Source organism: Dendrobates tinctorius, unplaced genomic scaffold (genome assembly GCF_039654945.1).
Source record: "Dendrobates tinctorius isolate UK_male_01 unplaced genomic scaffold, ASM3965494v1 ptg000243l, whole genome shotgun sequence".
NCBI classification, from domain to species: domain Eukaryota; kingdom Metazoa; phylum Chordata; class Amphibia; order Anura; family Dendrobatidae; genus Dendrobates; species Dendrobates tinctorius.
This window is the reverse complement of record NW_027361910.1, coordinates 177,773-196,259: the sequence shown is the minus strand read 5'-3', so window position 1 is coordinate 196,259 and position 18,487 is coordinate 177,773. Positions and strand designations below refer to the sequence as shown.

At 41.3% G+C, this 18,487-nt stretch overlaps 1 protein-coding gene across 4 annotated transcripts in view; it reads left to right on the top strand.

Moving 5' to 3' along the window:
* Positions 1–16,328, top strand: part of EP400 (E1A binding protein p400) — a 346,882-nt gene extending 330,554 nt beyond the window's left edge. For all 4 annotated transcript variants that reach the window (XM_073557025.1, XM_073557023.1, XM_073557026.1 and 1 more), the window contains 2 exons: positions 7,226–7,303; positions 15,117–16,328. In XM_073557025.1, coding sequence (XP_073413126.1) covers positions 7,226–7,303; positions 15,117–15,389 — 351 coding nt within the window. In that variant the 3' untranslated portion in view covers positions 15,390–16,328. The remainder of the gene's footprint in view (positions 1–7,225; positions 7,304–15,116) is intronic.
* The last annotated feature ends 2,159 nt before the right edge of the window (positions 16,329–18,487 follow it).

Below are 18,487 nucleotides of genomic sequence, written 5' to 3'. Positions count from 1 at the left end.
ATCTATTCTATCTGTATATATGTAGTCTATCAATTCTATTTTGTCTGGTCCCACTGTGATTTACCGTACGCGGCTGATGAATTTCTGGCTTTTCAAAGGAATTCAGTGTTTGAAAATCGGACACCACTAGCCTGGTCTGAGTGCTACACAATTTTTTTTCCTTTTCTTTTCTCGCACCCATGGACTTGCATTGGCGAGTCTCGTCCGAGATACAAAGACAATAGCTCTCAGAATGCTGCGATGTTCTTTCTCAGTCCGATTTCAGCTGACAAAAAAATAGCAGATGAGCAGGGACTTTTAGATTAGCATTGGGCAGAGCGTAATCTGATTTTTTTCTTTTTTTTATCGGATTGCACATGTCCTTTTTGCTCGCAGATAAGTATGATCTCTTTCACTCAAAACATTGGAGTCGGCTCAGTTCATTCGCCACTCAGTGTATAAACAGTGGTGGCTGTAACTGTGCCATCAGCACAAACTGACAGCCGGCCCTAATGCTGAGCTTGGTGTCAGTTAGTGCAGGGATGTGGTTACAGACATCGATCTAAATACACTAAACAGTGACTGAAACTGTGCTTGTGCCACCTCTACTGAAGCTGGGGGTCCATAAAGTTCAATTCCTTCCAACAGATGGTCTCATTGCAGCGTCTGCAGTGTCAGAACGCTATTATCCTGCAGATTAACCCTAAATCTGGATGTTCATAGTTATTTTACATAATAGGTTCCCTTTTAAGTAAGCTTAAGGTTTGTCCAGTCTCAGTAGAAAAGTCTTCAGGTGCTCTAAGTGACATCAGACTGTCAAATCGTGAGTTTGTAATTCACACACTGTCAGGAATCCTCTATTTCCAGCGCAGATGTGTAGTTACATGATGGCATGTATTAGATTTGCACATGCAGTACCATTCCAACTACCGTATATACTTGTGTATAAGCCGACCTCCTTAGTTTTGCCACAAACAAACTGGGAAAACTTATTGACTCACGTATAAGCCTAGGGTGGAAAATGCAGCAGCTACTGGTAAATTATAAAAATAGATACCAATAAAAGTAAAATTAATTGAGACATCAGTAGGTTAAATGTTTTTGAATATCCATATTGAATCAGGAGCCCCATATAATGCTCCATACAGTTCATGATGGGCCTCATAAGATGCTCCATACAAAATATGCCCCATATAATGCTGCACAAAGGTTAATAATGGCCCCATAAGATGCTCCATAGAATAATATGCCCCATATGCTGCTCCATAAAGGTTATGCCCCCATAAGATGCTCCATAGATTATGCCCCCATAAGATGCTCCATAGCATATGCCCCATAAGATGCTCCATAGATTATGCCCCTCATATGCTGCCCCCGTAAGATACTCCATTGAATATGCCCCCATATGCTGCCCCCATAAGATGCTCCATTGAATATTCCCCCATATGGTGCCCCATAAGATGCTCCATTGAATATACCCCCATATGCTGCCCCCAAAAGATGCTCCATTGAATATGCCCTCATATGCTGCCCCCATAAGATGCTCCATTGAATATGCCCCTATATGCTGCCCCCATAAGATTAACCATTGAATATGCCCCCATAAGATGCTCCATTGAAGCTGCCCCCATAAGATGCTCCACTGAATATGCCCCCATATGCTGCCCCATAAGATGCTCCATTGAATATGCCCCCATATGCTGCCCCATAAGATGCTCCAATGAATATGCCCCCATAAGATGCTCCACTGATTATGCCCCCATATGCTACCCCATAAGATGCTTCATTGAATATGCCCTCATAAAATGCTCCATTGAATATGCCGCTATATGCTGCCCCCATAAGATGTTCCATTGAATATGCCCCCATATGCTGCCCCCATAAGATGCTCCATTGAATATGCCCCCATAAGATGCTCCACTGATTATGCCCCCATATGCTGCCCCATAAGATTCTTCATTGAATATGCCCCTATATGCTGCCCCCATAAGATGTTCCATTGAATATGCCCCCATATGCTGCCCCCATAAGATGCTCCATTGAATATGCCCCCATAAGATGCTCCACTGATTATGCCCCCATATGCTGCCCCCATAAGATGCTCCATTGAATATGCCCCCATAAGATGCTCCACTGATTATGCCCCCATATGCTGCACCATAAGATGCTCCATTGAATATGCCCCTATATGCTGCCCCCATAAGATGCTCCATTGAATATGCCCCCATATGCTACCCCCATAAGATGTTCCATTGAATATGCCCCCATATGCTGCCCCCATAAGATGTTCCATTGAATATGCCCCCATATGCTGCCCCATAAGATGCTTCATTGAATATGCCCCTATATGCTGCCCCCATAAGATGCTCCATTGAATATGCCTCCATATGCTGCCACCATAATATGCTGCATTGAATATGACCCCATATGCTGCCCCCATAAGATGCTTCACTGAATATGCCCCCATATGCTGCCCCCATAAGATGTTCCATTGAAGATGCTCCATTGAATATGCCCCCATAAGATGCTCCACTGATTATGCACCCATATGCTGCCCCATAAGATGCTTCATTGAATATGCCCTCATAAGATGCTCCATTGAATATGCCCCCATATGCTGACCCCATAATATGCTGCATTGACTGCATTGAATATGACCCCATATGCTTGTCCCCATATGCTGCCCCCATAAGATGTTCCATTGAATGTCCCCATATGCTGCCCCCATAAGATGCTCCATTGAATATGCCCCCATAAAATGCCCCATAGATTATACCCCCATATATTGCTGCTGCCGCTACTGCAGGTATTAAAAAAAAAAAAAAAAGACATACTCACCTCTTATCCCTGGGGGCCAGGTGCTGATGTGCTGAGCAGGCGGTCACCGGCGCACTATGGGGGACAGGTGCCGCCGCTGGCTCAGGACCCGGCTCCTGAGATATTCACCTGTCCCGGTTCCAACGCTGCTCGCCGCTGTCTGCCCGCCGTGTCCCTCTGTCAGTGACGTCAGGCAGAGGGGGCGCACTGACTACATCATCGCGCCCTCTACTTTCTGAATGTCTCTGACAGAGGGACCCGGCAGGCAGACAGCGGCGAGCAGCGTTGGAACCGGGACAGGTTAATATAGCATATACTTACCTCCCCCTGGCCATCTCTGCAGCCCCGTTCTCCCATGGTCTCCTTTCCTTCCTTCAGTGGTCACATGGTACAGCTCATTAAAGTCATAAATATGTGCATATTCATGACTTTAATGAGCGGTACCATGTGACCGCTGTAGGAAGGAAAGGAGACCGTAGGACAAGCAGGGGGCTGCAGAGACGCACCAGGGGGGGCAGGATGATGTGACAACTTCGCTCCCCCTCCCCACCTACCCCCTTTCTATATGACTCGCGCATAAGCCGAGAAAGAGAGGGGACTTTCAGCCCAAAAAATGGGCTGAAAATCTCAGCTTATACGCGAGTATGTGCAGTAGTCCAATCCAACTTCTCTCTATTTTCTATTATTTAAAAGCCAGATGCGACCTCTCACCCGGACTGGGAATACAGGGGGATAATGACAGCAAACACATTGCATATTTTCATGATTCAGCAGACTTTACTTCTGAGGTCGGACAACCATTTTAAAAATTATTTTTCCTGACAAAGTGTTTTGTGTAACCTGTTTAGACTGGCCAATAGGAAGCAAGCAGTCTTACGAACACTCATTCACGATTATTGGCAAATGAAATGGGCTTAGAGATTTTCCACTACTCAGACAACAACTCTTTTCATATGCTATATTCTTTACTGTAAAATAAAAACAGCACCGTTCCAGCATGATCAGCACCTGGTCTCCTGGTGCTCACCTGATCTTATGCCATATAAGCCCTGCAGCTAATTGGCACCTGCTTCACTCTCGCTTCCTTCAGTAGAAACTGACATCCGGGAAAAGTGAAAGCTGCTGCTGATCTCTTCCGAATGTCAGATCGTCCTAAGGAAGTGAAGACTGACGGGGTTGCTGATTGACTGCAGGGCTCATGTGACATAACGTCACGTGAGCCCCAGTAGACCAGGTGTCCATGATGCTTTAACGCTGCCGGCACCAGAGGGGAGTGGAGTATAGGCTATTTTTATTTTACATGGGGGAATATAGCCATTGAGAAGGGCTTGTTCAAGTAGTGGACAACCTTTTAACCCCAGGCCAAATTTTTCAAATCTGAAGGGTCACTTTAAGTGGTAATAACACTGGAGCGTTTCAACATATCCCTGTCATTTTAAGAATGTTTTTTTTTGACACATTATATTTTATGATAACAGTAAATATAGGTTGAAATCTGTGCGTTTATTTATAAAAAAAAAAAAAAGTCAGAAATTGTAACATTTCTGAAAAATCAGCAATTTTCAAACTGAATTATAATTCGGATAGTTATGCTACATACACAAAATAGTTAAATAATATTTACCTCATTTCTGTTTTATATCAGCACCATCTGTAAAATGTTTTTATTTATCAGAATGTTAGCAGGTTTAAAACTGTGTTAGTAATTTTTCATTTTTTTTCAAGGAAATTTACAAGACTTATTTTTTTAGGGGCCTATTCACTTTTGAAGTGAGTTTGGGGGTCCTTAATATTGGTAAAATCTCCAAAAGGGATACCATTTTAAAAAAACTCATCCCTCATCATATTCAAAACTGCTGTCAGGTAGTTTATTAACCCTTCAGATGCTTTTCAGGAATTAATTCAATGTTGTATGACTGGAAAGAAAAATGTTATTTTTACCACCTAAATTTTGCCAATCTCCATGGCAACCATCAGGACAACATAACCATGATCTCAGGGTGCCAATGGGGTTAAAGAGGGAGCTAGCATCCTCTAACCATCTAGATGCTGTAGTCACAATTGTCAGCAGCATATAAGGGATTAAATGACCATGTTCAGCACCAGTCCTAGTTGATTCAGCAGGTTGCTAGCTATTTCACCCTTCCAGGGTTGCTATTCACTTATATCTCAGGTCAGTTTTAAGTCATATTGGTGGTCACTAAGGGGTTAACTGATTTTACCAATATCTGTTACTTTCTAGTGATTAAAATGTCACGTGTGTGCGTGCTGTGTATGTCTGATGTGTGAGTGGTGTGTGCTGCATGTATCTGATGTGTGTGGTATGTGTCAGGGATAAAAACCCTGCAAAGCAGTTGGGCTCTGGACCCTAAGACCCCTACTGATTTGATCAAACCAGGGGCCAGAGAGGTTAGTTTGTGCAGGGGATAGAGAGTTTAGCTTGTGTAGGATCGCTCAAACAGAGATGTTCAGGCTCAATTTCAAAAGTGAAAGTCTTTGCATGAACTACACTATACAGTACCATAGGATTACAGAAGTTTAGTTACAGTTTACCGTATATACTCGTGTGTAAGCCGACCCCCCCCCCCCCATTTTTGGCCGGGAAAACTTATTGACTCACGTATAAGCCTAGGGTTAATGGTGGACCAAGAAGATACTCCATAGATAAACCCCCCATATGCTGCTGCACATGGGTTAATGCTGGCCCAAGAAGATGCTCCATAAATACCCCCATATGCTGCCCCACAAGATGCTCCATAAATATCCCCCATCTATTGCTGCACAAGGGTTAATGCTGCCCCATAAATACCCCATATGCTGCTGCACAAGGGTTAATGCTGCCCCATAAGATGCTCCATAAATACACCCCATATGCTGATGCACAAGGGTTAATGCTGCCCCATAAGATGCTCTATAAATACCCCCCATATGCTGCTGCACAAGGGTTAATGCTGCCCCATAAGATGCTCCATAAATACCCCCATATGCTGCTGCACAAGGGTTAATGCTGCCCCATAAGATGCTCCATAAATACCCCCCATATGCTGCTGGACAAGGGTTAATGCTGCCCCATAAGATGCTCCTTAAATACCCCCATAATATGCTGCTGCACAAGGGTTAATGCTGCCCCATAAGATACTCCATAAGTACCCCCATAATATTCTGCACAAGGGTTAATGCTGTCCCATAAGATGCTCCATAAATACCCCTTATTTTCTGCTGCCGATGCTGCTGCAATTAAAAAAAAAAAAAAAAAAAAAAAATGACATACTCACCTCTCTGTCGCTGGGGGCCAGGTGACCGGCGATATTTACTGGCCCCTGTTGCATCGCCATCCACCGCTGTGTCTCCCGGGTCTCTGCAGTGACGTTCATTCATCAGAAGGCGCACACTGGCTACATCATCGCGCCCTCTGACCTGAATGTCACAGGTGGAGGACCCGGAGACACAGCGGTGCACGGCGATGGAACGGGGACAGGTGAATATTGCTCTGTCCCCGTCATACTCACCCCTTCCTGGCACGCACTGTCTTCTCTGCGGCCCCTGCTTCTCCATCGATTGTGTGCTTCCTGCATTCAGCGGTAACGTGGTACCGCTCATTAAACTTATAAATATGCGCATATTCATTAGTTTAATGAGCGGTACCACGTGACCACTGAACGCAGGAAGCAGATGACCGAGGGAGAAGCAGGGGCTGCAGAGATGTGTCAGGAGGGGGTGAGTATGGTCTGTGACACCCCCGCTCTCTCTCCCCCTCCCACCCCCGGTATATGACTCGCGTATAAGCCGAGAGGGGGACTTTCAGCCCAAAAAAATGGGCTGAAAATCTCGGCTTATACAAGACTATATACGGTAATTGTTTATTAATGCTTTTTTGTATACAAATATCATTGCGTCGCATAATTATGATCTGCTTTCCCATGATTATGGTTTACTTCATCTTAATAGCATAGTTCTAAATACCGTATTATTTGGATAATACATTTTGAGGAGAAAAATAGGAAAAAAAAATTTTAATAAAGTGGTGGTGCTTTTTATAATCCATCCATTCCCCATTCCGCACAGGAAACCACGGAACTGCGGGGGCTCTGGCCTTTCACAAAATGTCAGCAGAGACCCCAGCAGCACCGCCGGGCACCCTCTCATCCCAACCTGCAGCAACAGTATCGGTAAGGTATATACGCATTATAAGACACACCCCCATTTCCCCCAAAAAAAATTGGAGGGGGGGGGCAGTGTGTCTTATAATCCTTAAAATACGGTAACTATTTTCCTATAATACTAAACCTTGTGTTAGAAAAGAGACCTGTAAGTTAGGAAAAGCATCAGAAAAAACATCGCTATAATGGAGTATATTTCCAATTTATACTACATTGTGCAAATGTAAATTTATTAGTGTTTGATTGCTCTTTTCATGTAACTTTTTAAGGTTGCCAAACTCCCTCAGGTGGTCCAGCAGCAAGCGGCAATTGCTACACTTCAGCAGGTGGTATCGGCATCACAGCAGGTGAGAAACTATTTGAATGGAATGTTACCTTTTAAATTATAAAATTTTGTGACACACCTGTGGAGTCAATATGATCATTGCACCCCTAGATGAATTCATTGAGAGGTGTAAGTGCTGGTCTGGCACTTAAGGGGCTTTACTTCAGTGTGATGTTGCTTCCCTTCTGAGCATTGCACTGTGCCTCAAAACTAATTTTTGACCACATATGAGGAAACGGTGTACTCAGGAGAAAATGGACCCCAAAATTTGTTATGCAATTTCTCCTGTTACTCTTGTGAAAACGCAAAATTTGGGGCCAAAAAAACCATTTTTGTGGGAAATATGTGAATTTTTTATTTTCATGACTCATCGATATAAACTTCTAAAGCACCTGGGGGGGTTCAAGGTGCTAACCATACATCTAGATAAGTTATGTGAGGGGAGTCTAGTTTCCAAAATACTGACTTGTGGGGTTTCCACTGTTTAGGCACATCAGGGGCTCTCCAAACACGACATGGCGTCCGCTAATTATGTCAGCAAAATTTATATTCAAAAAGTCAAATGGTGCTCATTCCCTTTCGCGCCCTGCAGTGCCCCTAAACAGTAGTTTTCCTCCACATATGGAGTATCTGTGTGCTCAGGAGGAATTGCACAACAAATTTTGGGGTCCATTTTCTCTTGTTACCTTTTGTGAAGTAAAAAAAAAAAAAAAAGGTCTAAAGGAAATACCGTATATACTCGTGTATAAGCCGACCTGTGTATAAGCCGAACCCCTTAATTTTGCCACAAAAAAACTGGGAAAACTTATTGACTCGTGGAAAATGCAGCAGCTACTAGTAAATTTCAAAAATAAAAATAGATACCAATAAAAGTAAAATTAATTGAGACATCAGTAGGTTAAATGTTTTTGAATAGCCATATTGAATCACGAGCCCCATATAATGCTCCATACAGTTCATGATGGCCCCATAAGATGCTCCATACAAAATACGCCCCATATAAAGCTGCACAAAGGTTAATAATGGCCCCATAAGATGCTCCATAGAATATTATGCCCTGGCCCCATAAATCTCTTATGGAATAAAATTCTTGGACTTATGTGCGCTGCTAGACAGAATATCAAATCCAGATCATGTAGATAAATTAACCTTTTATTTCCCCTGGGTAGGAATTTTTGTAGAATAGGATCATTCAATAAAATATGCCAATTATTACATAAAATCTTTCTTATCTTCATATTTTCTGCACAATATTGTGTAATAAAATTGTTCATACATTTTTTACTATCAGATTTAACCGTTTTCGGTCCATTGATAAGGGAATCTTGTGATTAAATTCACACATTTACTATAGGCATTCTTAATTAGATTCTCAGGGTATTTTTTATCTATGAATCTATTTTTTAGGATCTCTGCTTGAAATTTAAAATCCTCTACATTAGAGCAATTTTTCCTAATTCTCCTAAACTGGTTGTCCAGAATATTTCTTAACCATTTTCCCTAGTGCCCACTATTAAAGGGTATGTAACTATTGATATCTACATTCTTAAAAAAGGTTTTGGTCGAAATTCCATTATCCTTAATAAAAATAGTTATGTCTAAAAAATTAATATTATTTTTATCATAGAGGAAAAGGATAAACCCCAATTATTATTGTTCATATCATAAATGAATTCATCAATGTTATTATCAGAATTATCCCATATAAAAAATAAATCATCGATAAATCTCTTATAAAAAATTATATTGTTACACCACTTAGAGTTAAAAATATAAAATTCTTCAAAAACTCCCATAAAAATATTCACATAAGTGGGTGCGACTTTGGAACCCATCGCAGTCCCAAGTCGCTGATGATATAAACATTCTGATAATAACATTTTTGAATTCAATTTATGATATGAACAATAATAATTGGGGTTTATCCTTTTCCTCTATACTGTATATGATAAAAATAATAATTTTTTAGACATAACTATTTTTATTAAGGATAATGGAATTTCGACCAAAACCTTTTTAAGAATGTAGCTATCAATAGTTACATACCCTTTAATAGTGGGCACTACGGAGAATGGTTAAGAAATATTCCGGACAACCAGTTTAGGAGAATTAGGAAAAATTGCTCTAATGTAGAGGATTTTAAATTTCAAGCAGAGATCCTAAAAAATAGATTCATAGATAAAAAAATACCCTGAGAATCTAATTAAGAATGACTATAGTAAATGTGTGAATTTATCACAAGATTCCCTTATCAATGGACCCAAAACGGTTAAATCTGATAGTAAAAAATTTATGACCAATTTTATTACACAATATTGTGCAGAAAATATGAAGATAAGAAAGATTTTATGTAATAATTGGCATATTTTATTGAATGATCCTATTCTACAAAAATTCCTACCCAGGGGAAATAAAAGGTTAATTTATCTACATGATCTGGATTTGATATTCTGTCTAGCAGCGCACATAAGTCCAAGAATTTTATTCCATTAGAGATTTACGTGGCGGTCACTGTGTGGACCGTTGGGCGTGCAGCAGGCTGACAGATTGATTCTATATGCTTGGCTCTCTCTTGGAAAGGGTGAGTATATCTCTATATTGTCTTTTATAAATCACCCGGATAAGACCCTATTGCGCTCTTTTCTACCTATAGTTTGAATAATCTGGCCCCATAAGACATTCCATAGATTATGATGCCCCATAAAATGTTCCATAGAATAGGCCCCATAAGATGCTCCATAGATGATGCCCCATATGCTGCCCCATTGAATATGCCCCCATATACTGCCCCCATAAGATGCTCCATTGAATATGCCCCCATATGATGCCACATAGATTATGCCCCCATATATTGCTGCTGCCACTACTGCAGTTATTATAAAAAAGACATACCTCACCTCCCCCTGGCGTGTCTCTGCAACGCCCCTTTCTCCCACTGTCTCCTTTCCTTCCTACGGTCACGTGGTGCTGCTCATTAAAGTCATAAATATGCGCATATTCATGACTTTAATGAGGTTACCATGTGACCGCTGTAGGAAGGAAAGGAGACCATGGGACAAGCAGGGGGGCTGCAGAGATGCTCCAGGGGGGTCAGAATGATGTGACACCCTCGATCCCCCTCCCCCGCCCGACCCCCTGGCTATATGACTCGCGAATAAGCCGAGAGGGGGACTTTCAGCCCCAAAAAATGGGCTGAAAGTCCATACACAAGTATATACGGTATTTTTATCTTTTTAAAAAAAGAGATTTATTCCTTCCACATTCCATTAATTCCTGCGAAGCAGCTGAAGTTTTAACCCCTTCATGACCAAGCCTATTTTGACCTTAATGACCAGGCCATTTTTTTTGCAATTCTGACCAGTGTCCCTTTATGAGGTAATAACTCTGGAACGCTTCAACGGATCGTAGCGATTCTGAGATTGTTTTTCGTGACATATTGGGCTTCATGTTAGTGGTAAATTTAGGTCGATAATTTTTGCGTTTATTTGTGAAAAAAAAAGAAATTTGGCGAAAATTTTTGCAATTTTCAAATTTTGAATTTTTATTCTGTTAAACCAGAGTTATGCGACCCAAAATAGTTAATAAATTTCCCACATGTCTACTTTACATCAGCACAATTTTGGAAACAAATTTTTTTTGTTAGGAAGTTATAAGGGTTAAAAGCTGATCAGTGATTTCTCATTTTTACAACAAAATTTACAAAACCATTTTTTTTAGGGACCACCTCACATTTGAAGTCACTTTGAGGGGTCTATATGGCAGAAAATACCCAAAAGTGACACCATTCTAAAAACTGCACCCCTCAAGCCACTCAAAACTACATTCAAGAAGATTATTAACCCTTCAGGTGCTTCACAGGAACTAAAGCAACGTGGAAGGAAAAAATAGACATTTTAGTTTTTCCAACAAAAATTTTCTTTTAGCATCAATTTTTTCATTTTCACATGGGCAACAGGATAAAATGGATCCTAAAATTTGTTGGGCAATTTCTCCTGAGTACACCAATACCTCATATGTGGTCATAAACCACTGTTTGGGCGCGTGGCAGGGACTGGAAGGGAAGGAGGAGCGCCATTTGACTTTTTGAATGGAAAATTTGCTCCAGTCGTTAGCGGACACCATGTCTTGTTTGGAGAGCCCCTGTGTGCCTAAACATTGGAGCTCCCCCACAAGTGACCCAATTTTGGTAACTAGACGCCCCCCCCAAGGAACTTGCCTAGATGTGTCGTGAGCACTTTGAACCCCCAAGTGCTTCACAGAAGTTTATAACGCAGAGCATTGAAAATAAAAAATCTTTTTTTTTTCTCAAATGATTTTTTAGCCCGCTATTTTTTATTTTCACAAGGCTAACAGGAGAAATTGAACCCAAAAGTTGTTGTGCAATTTGTCCTGAGTACACCGATACCCCATATGTGGGGTGAGCCACTGTTTGGGCGCATGGGAGAGCTCAGAAGGGAAGGAGCGCTATTTTGGAATGCAGTCTTTGATGGAATGTTCTGTGGGCGTCATGTTGCGTTTGCAGAGCCCCTGATGTGCCTAAACAGTAGAAACCCCCCACAAGTGACCTCATTTTGGAGACTAGACCCCCCCAAGGAGCTTATCTTGACGTGTAATGAGCACTTTGAACCCACAAGTGCTTCACAGAAGTGTATAACGCAGAGCCGTGAAAATAAAAATATTTTTATTTTCCTCAAAAAATGATTTTTTTAGCTGCTATTTTTTTATTTTCACAATGGTAACAGGATAAATTGGACCCCAAAAGTTGTTGTACAGTTTGTCCTGAGTACGCTGGTACCCCATATGTGGGGGGGAACCACTGGTTGGGCACACGTCGGGGCTTGGAAGGGAAGTAGTGACGTTTTGAAATGTCGACTTTGGTGGAATGGTCTGCGGGCGTCATGTACGTTTGGAGAGCCCCTGATGTGCCTGAACATTAGAAACTCCCCACAAGTGACCCCATTTTGGAAGCTAGACCCCCCAAGGAACTTACCTAGATGTGTGGTGAGCACTTTGAACCCCCAAGTGCTTCACAGAAGTTTTTAACGCAGAGCCGTTAAAATAAAAAATACAATTTTCCACAAAAATAATTTTTTTTAGCCCCCAATTTTTTAATTTCCCAAGGGTAAGAGGAGAAATTAGACCCCCAAAGTTGTGCAAATTTTCCTGAGTACGATGATACCCCATATGTGGGGGTAAACCACTGTTTGGGCACATGTCGGGGCTCAGAATGGAGGGAGCACTGTTTGACTTTTTGAACACAAAATTGGCTGGAATAAATGGTGGCGCCATGTCGCGTTTGGAGACCCCGTGATGTGCCTAAACAGTGGGAACCCCTCAATTCTAACTCCAACTTTAACCCTAATCTCAACCCCAGTCATAACCCTAACCACAACCCTAACCCCAACACACCCCTAATCCCAACTCTAACCCTAACCACAAGCCTAACCCTAATCTTAGCCCTAACTCCAACCCTGTCCCTAACTCCAACCCTGTCGGAAAAATAAAAATATTTTTTTTTATTATTTGTGCCTACCTATGGGGGTGATAAAGGGGGGGTGTATTTACTTTTTTTTATTTTTATCACTGAGTTTATTACAGTGATCAAGATGAAAAAATGAATCTGCAGCGCGACGGGCGCACTGCGCATGCGCCCGCCATTTCCCAAGATGGCGGCGCCCATGATCCAGGACGGCCAGAGGGACATCGGAGGCATCGTGGAGGGTGAGGGTAGGGAGCGAAAGGTGGGGGGAGCGGAGGGAAGCGGGAGGGGAGCAGATGGTGACGGCGGCGGCCGATCGGCGCCGTCAGTCGGTGGTGGCAGCCGATTGGCGCCTCCAGTCGGTGTGGGGGGGGTCAGATCTCGGTCTCCAGCCATGGCAGATGCTATTGCAGCATCTTTCATGGCTGGATTGTAATATTTGACCAAATTTCATTGGTGAAATATTACAAATCGCTCTGATTGGCTGTTTCACTTTTAACAGCCATTCAGAGCGATCGTAGGCACGTGGGGGCTAAGCCACGCCCCCTGGGGTGAACTACAAAGGGTCCTCTGTGTGCGGGTCGGGTGACCTTTCAGTGGCCCCGGTCACCTGACCCCCAGGAGGGCAATCACTTCATGACGCCACATAGCCGTCATTGGTCGGATTGGTACTGACTTTCATGACGCCTACGTGGTGTCATTGGTCGGGAAGGGGTTAATAAACTACTTGAATTTGGTTTTGACCCATTGAGGGTTGCAGTTTTCAGAATGGTGTCACTTTTGGGCATTTGCTGTCATATAGGCCCCTCAGTCACTTCAACTGTGATGTGGGTCCCTAAAAAAAAAATGGTTTTATAATTTTTGTTGTAAAAATGAGAAATTGCTTTTAGGCTATGTGCCCACGCTAGCGTTTTTAAACGCTCAGGAATCGCAATCCCTTTCCCAGAAAACCCGCGTCTTTTTCGGTTTTTGATACGCGTTTTCTGGGAACATTGGGGGGAAGGCTAAAAACGCTCAGCTATGCGGAATTTAATGAGTATGCTGCGTTTTTAGCCGCTAAGCGATTCCTGAGCGGTTAAAAACGCATGCATTGGCACAAAAAGCAAAAAATCCATGCAAATTAATTGGAAGCATCTTGTAAGCGTTTCTGCAGCGTCTGATCCGGCACAAACGCTGCGGAAACGCTTACAAAAACGCAACGTTGAAGTGAACCTGTCCCCCCCCCCCCGGGCGTTTTTAACTCAAAGGCTGCATTCTGTGAAGGTGGCTCTTCTGTTTCTGACCCCCATTAATGCCAATATATACACTTTTATAAATCGTTCCTCATACCTGCATTCTTTCACAGAGGTATGGAGTGTCGCTGCCTCCCAGCTGTCAATCAACCCCCCTCTACAGCGTCCCTGCACTGCCTCCTTCATTTGCATTTGCTGTTAAATGTTGTCGGTCGCCTGTGCTGTGACAACAGTTCTCGGGCATGCGCAGTGCGACCTGCCAGGGAACTGCCATCAAGCTATTGCGCCTGCGTGTTTCTGCGTCCCAAGATTCCCAGCCCCGCAGTGTGAATACTTCATAACACACTGCAGGGCAGGGATGCTGTAGAGGGGGGTTGATGGACAGCTGGGAGGCAGCAACACTCTATACCTCTGTGACAGAATGCAGGTATGAGGAACGATTTATAAAAGTCTATATATAGGCGTTAATGGGGGTCAGAAACAGAAGAGCCACCTTCACAGAATGCAGCCTTAGTGCTGCTGAAGGTGGCTCTTCTAGTTAAAAACGCCCTGGGGGGGGTGACAGGTTCCCTTTAACCCTTATAGCTTCCTAACGAAAAAATTGTTTCAAAAATTGTGGTGATGTAAAGTAGACATGTGGGAAATGTTATTTTTTTAACTATTGTGTGACATAACTCTCTGATTTAAGGACATAAAAATTAAAAGTTTGAAAATTGCAGCAAAATTTCCGATTTTTTTTTTTTTTTTTTTTTTTTTTTTTTTTTCACAAAAAGACATAAGTCATATCAAAGACATTATACCACTATCATGAAGTACAATATGTCACGAGAAAACAATCGCAATCAGTGGGATCCGTTGAAGCGTTCCAGAGTTATTACCATACCTCATGAAGTGGCAGTGGTCAAAATGTAAAAAAATTGGCTTCAGGATGAAAGGGTTAAGAATGAGTACAGCTATGGCTAGATATAAGAAGTCAAATTTCCTTCTCTACCAGACACTTTTTCACTGAAGTTCAGAATTATTTTTCACTTTAAAAAATATATTTACATTTCTGTTTTTTTTCTTATATCTTTCAATTTGTGGGTTAGAATTTATTTTTACGTTTAATTTTGTTTTTGCTACAGATCCAACCACAGACTGTGACTTTGACCCAAGCAACCGCGGCAGGACCTCAGCAGGTACAGGTGATACCCGCTGGTTCAGCTGCAGCTCACGTAGTGCAACAGAAACTTCTTCAGCAACAAGTTATGGCAGCTGCCGCTTCACCACAGCTCCAGTCTCCAGCCAGTCAAAATACAGTACCTATATCAGTTGTTGCTGATGCCCAGAACCAGCAAGCGAAGTTGCAAGTCCGAACCCAGACTGTCAGGATCAAAGCTCCGACCAAACCAAGCTGAATATCTTTGGACAAGTAATGGATTCTAGCTCCTGAGCCTTTTTCTTGGAATGCCATGCAGAATGACTCTCAGATGACCTTTTAAACTTCCCATTATAAGGACCAGGAAATACTTTGCTTTGAAGAAAAAGCCGGACAGATGGTGTATTCTACAACATTGGCCCAATTTAGTTGTCTGCTTATCTCAAACTGAATCACATCAAGTTGGTCTCTTTTACCTCTTGGTTGCACCTTGTGGACATTAGCAGAGGGTTTGGCTTGAGACAGCAGACTTTAAGTTAACTATTACTGTATGAACAAATTTTAATTAGTAACCACAATGGCACAACTTATTGTAACATACATAGTCATAACCTACATCTTTGTATATGAATGTTTTGGGAGTTATGTACACATGACCCATAAAGTCAGAAAGGGGTGCACTCCCATCTTTTTTTTATAGAGGGGAAAAAGCCATAACTGGAATAACAGGTTTTACATATGTGGCCTTTGTGGGTGTAAATGCAAAAAACATCAAAGAACTAAATGAAAAGTAGCAAGAAAAAAATAATCGTGTTTTTGCTCGATTGCATCCCATAGCCTCATTACATAGAGATTTCTTAAAATCAGGTTAAAATATAGAGCTTGGGTATCTTACCTATTTTTGTACAAACATTAATAAATGTTCTACATCAAGACTTTCTAAAAAAAAATGTATTTACAATATTAAGCCTTTTACTGCTGGATAAAGAAGCGACTCATTGCTCTGGATAAGTGTGACAAACGACATAATCATTTTTTTTTAACTAGCAATTATGAACCCTCTGCTTTTCAGTGCACAATTCCATGTCTACTAATATGTTGAAATGTAATTTATACGAATATTTTCTTAACATGCGTACCAACCTGCAGCTGTGTATTTTTTTTTCCTGTACAGAATAAATTTAGTTTTAGTAACAGATATTATAACTCGGATCATGAGAAGCTTATGACCAGACTTTTTGTAGAATGTAATTTTGTGTATGTTTCATCCAAGTTTTCCCTCTTTATTTTCCCCTTCTCTCCTTCCTTGGTGTCGCAATTGGCATCATCCAGTTTTATCAGCAGTCATATTGCAGGTGCCCAGCAGCAATTTAAGGTTCATTGCTTGCACAGTATCTTCTTTTCGAAGTTAACCATCAGGTATATAAAAAAAAAAAAATTAAAAAGGACACTGGGTCCAAAGACTTCTCAGATTTTCTCTTGCACCCTTCCAAAGAACCAAGACGAAAATCTTAATGTGAACATCATTGCTTAAAATTGTATACATTTTAATCCTCCTATTTTTTTTTTTGTAAGATTTTTCTTTTTAAAAACCAAAGTATATTGTGTCCGTGTGAGTTTGTGTGTTTATCTTTGATAAATGTGACATTGAATATTTATGCAGTAGATCACTGGTGAATTTAAAAGCCGCCTTTGATGCTGTTCTCTCTTGTCATACGTGCACTTGTTCCAGTTTGAGTGATATCGTAAAAAAAGTCATTAATTTGTCCATTGTTTCCTTGGATGACACTAAGTTGTAATAGGATGCAGTATTGCTGCGTGCACATTTTCTTACTTGTTCACTGCCAGAAATTTGGAGTCCCCTGTCAGTAACATTCATGATACAAGTAGGGATTGTCAAATAAGTTGGGTATTTTAATCATGGGACACAAAATGATTGTCATCCTAACATGTTATTTTCACATAAGGTAGTTGAGAGATATAGAATCAATCTGTCATCAATAAGTAGGTTACTTAATGGTCAATATTATTAAGGTTAAGCAAATTTTCTAAATATATTTTTTTTTCTGAAATTTTTGTTTCCTGGAAGATAGGGGGAAGATTGGGTGATTTTAATGTGATTTTCTTTTTTCTTTTTTCTTTTTCTTTTTTTTTTTTTTTTTTTTTTTTTTTTAATACTTCAACCAAATATCAACTGAATGCATGTAATACATACCAAAGCATTGCAGTATGTAGTGAATATTGTAGCTGGTCTTCACAGAAGTGCCAAGGTGACAGCAGCAGAAACATTCAGCAGGCCCACAGCCGCCATTGTAACACATTGGTGCCCTGCCATCATGGTATGTATGTGGCATTGGGAGCCAGTGCACACAACCTGCAAAATAATACAGCAGAGTATTATAGGTTGAAGCTTAATATACACTGGTTATCCTAGCAGCAACACAGCAAAGGGATAAGTTTCACTTAGCCTTAATGAAGTTATCCACTACTTGGACAACCCCTTCTCATACCCCTCGCTTGACCCGATAAAACTAAAAAAAGCTTTTATTCACCTCCCTGCTGTTCCAGCGGTGTCGGCGCTAAAGTTCCTGGGGCTCTCGTGCAGTTATTGTGACACATGAATTTGGCATCCAATCACCGCTGGCATCACTGTCTCCGCCTTCGTATGGTTAAGTAATTAACAGGAAGTAAGAGCTGCGGCTGCTTTTTTGGGCTGTGTTTTCTCTCTCTTGATCTACTCTGATAATCTGGGAATCATTTAAAATTGAGGAAAAACAATTGGTAAGTTAGGCAGCCTCTGGTTTTCTCTCAAGGTCATAACATCCAAGACAAATTTTGCAAGTGATCTATAAAATAAAACATGGTTCTGAGTCCCTTATACCAAATTGAGAATATTGCAACTGAAGCAGTCTGCCTTGGTATTTAAATGACCCTTGATGTGGTCGGCTAATAACATTAGAACATGGAGCTGTGTTTTGAATGGGTTAGTCCTGATGTTATTGCAGAGTTGTGTGCGATTATTCTTGGGTACATCTTGGAGTTGGGAATAAAGATGCCTGGAGAAAAGTTCTTGAAAGCTGGAGAATACGCTCCACAATTTAGTTACCCAGGATTCAGACGAAGTAGATGACCAATGATGAGAAAGTTAGGCCAATCTTTCAGCAATGGGTAGAAGAAGACTTCTGGTGTCAAAAGTTGGGTTTCGGCATAGTGTTTTTTTTTTTTTTTAAATGGAGAAGATTAACGTGAGAGTCTGAATTTCTTTCTACTGAAACACCTTCTCTTAATCTGAAGAGACCTTTTCCTGTGAGGTTGAAATCGACAAACAAGGAATTTAAATTCCTTTTCCCTCAATCA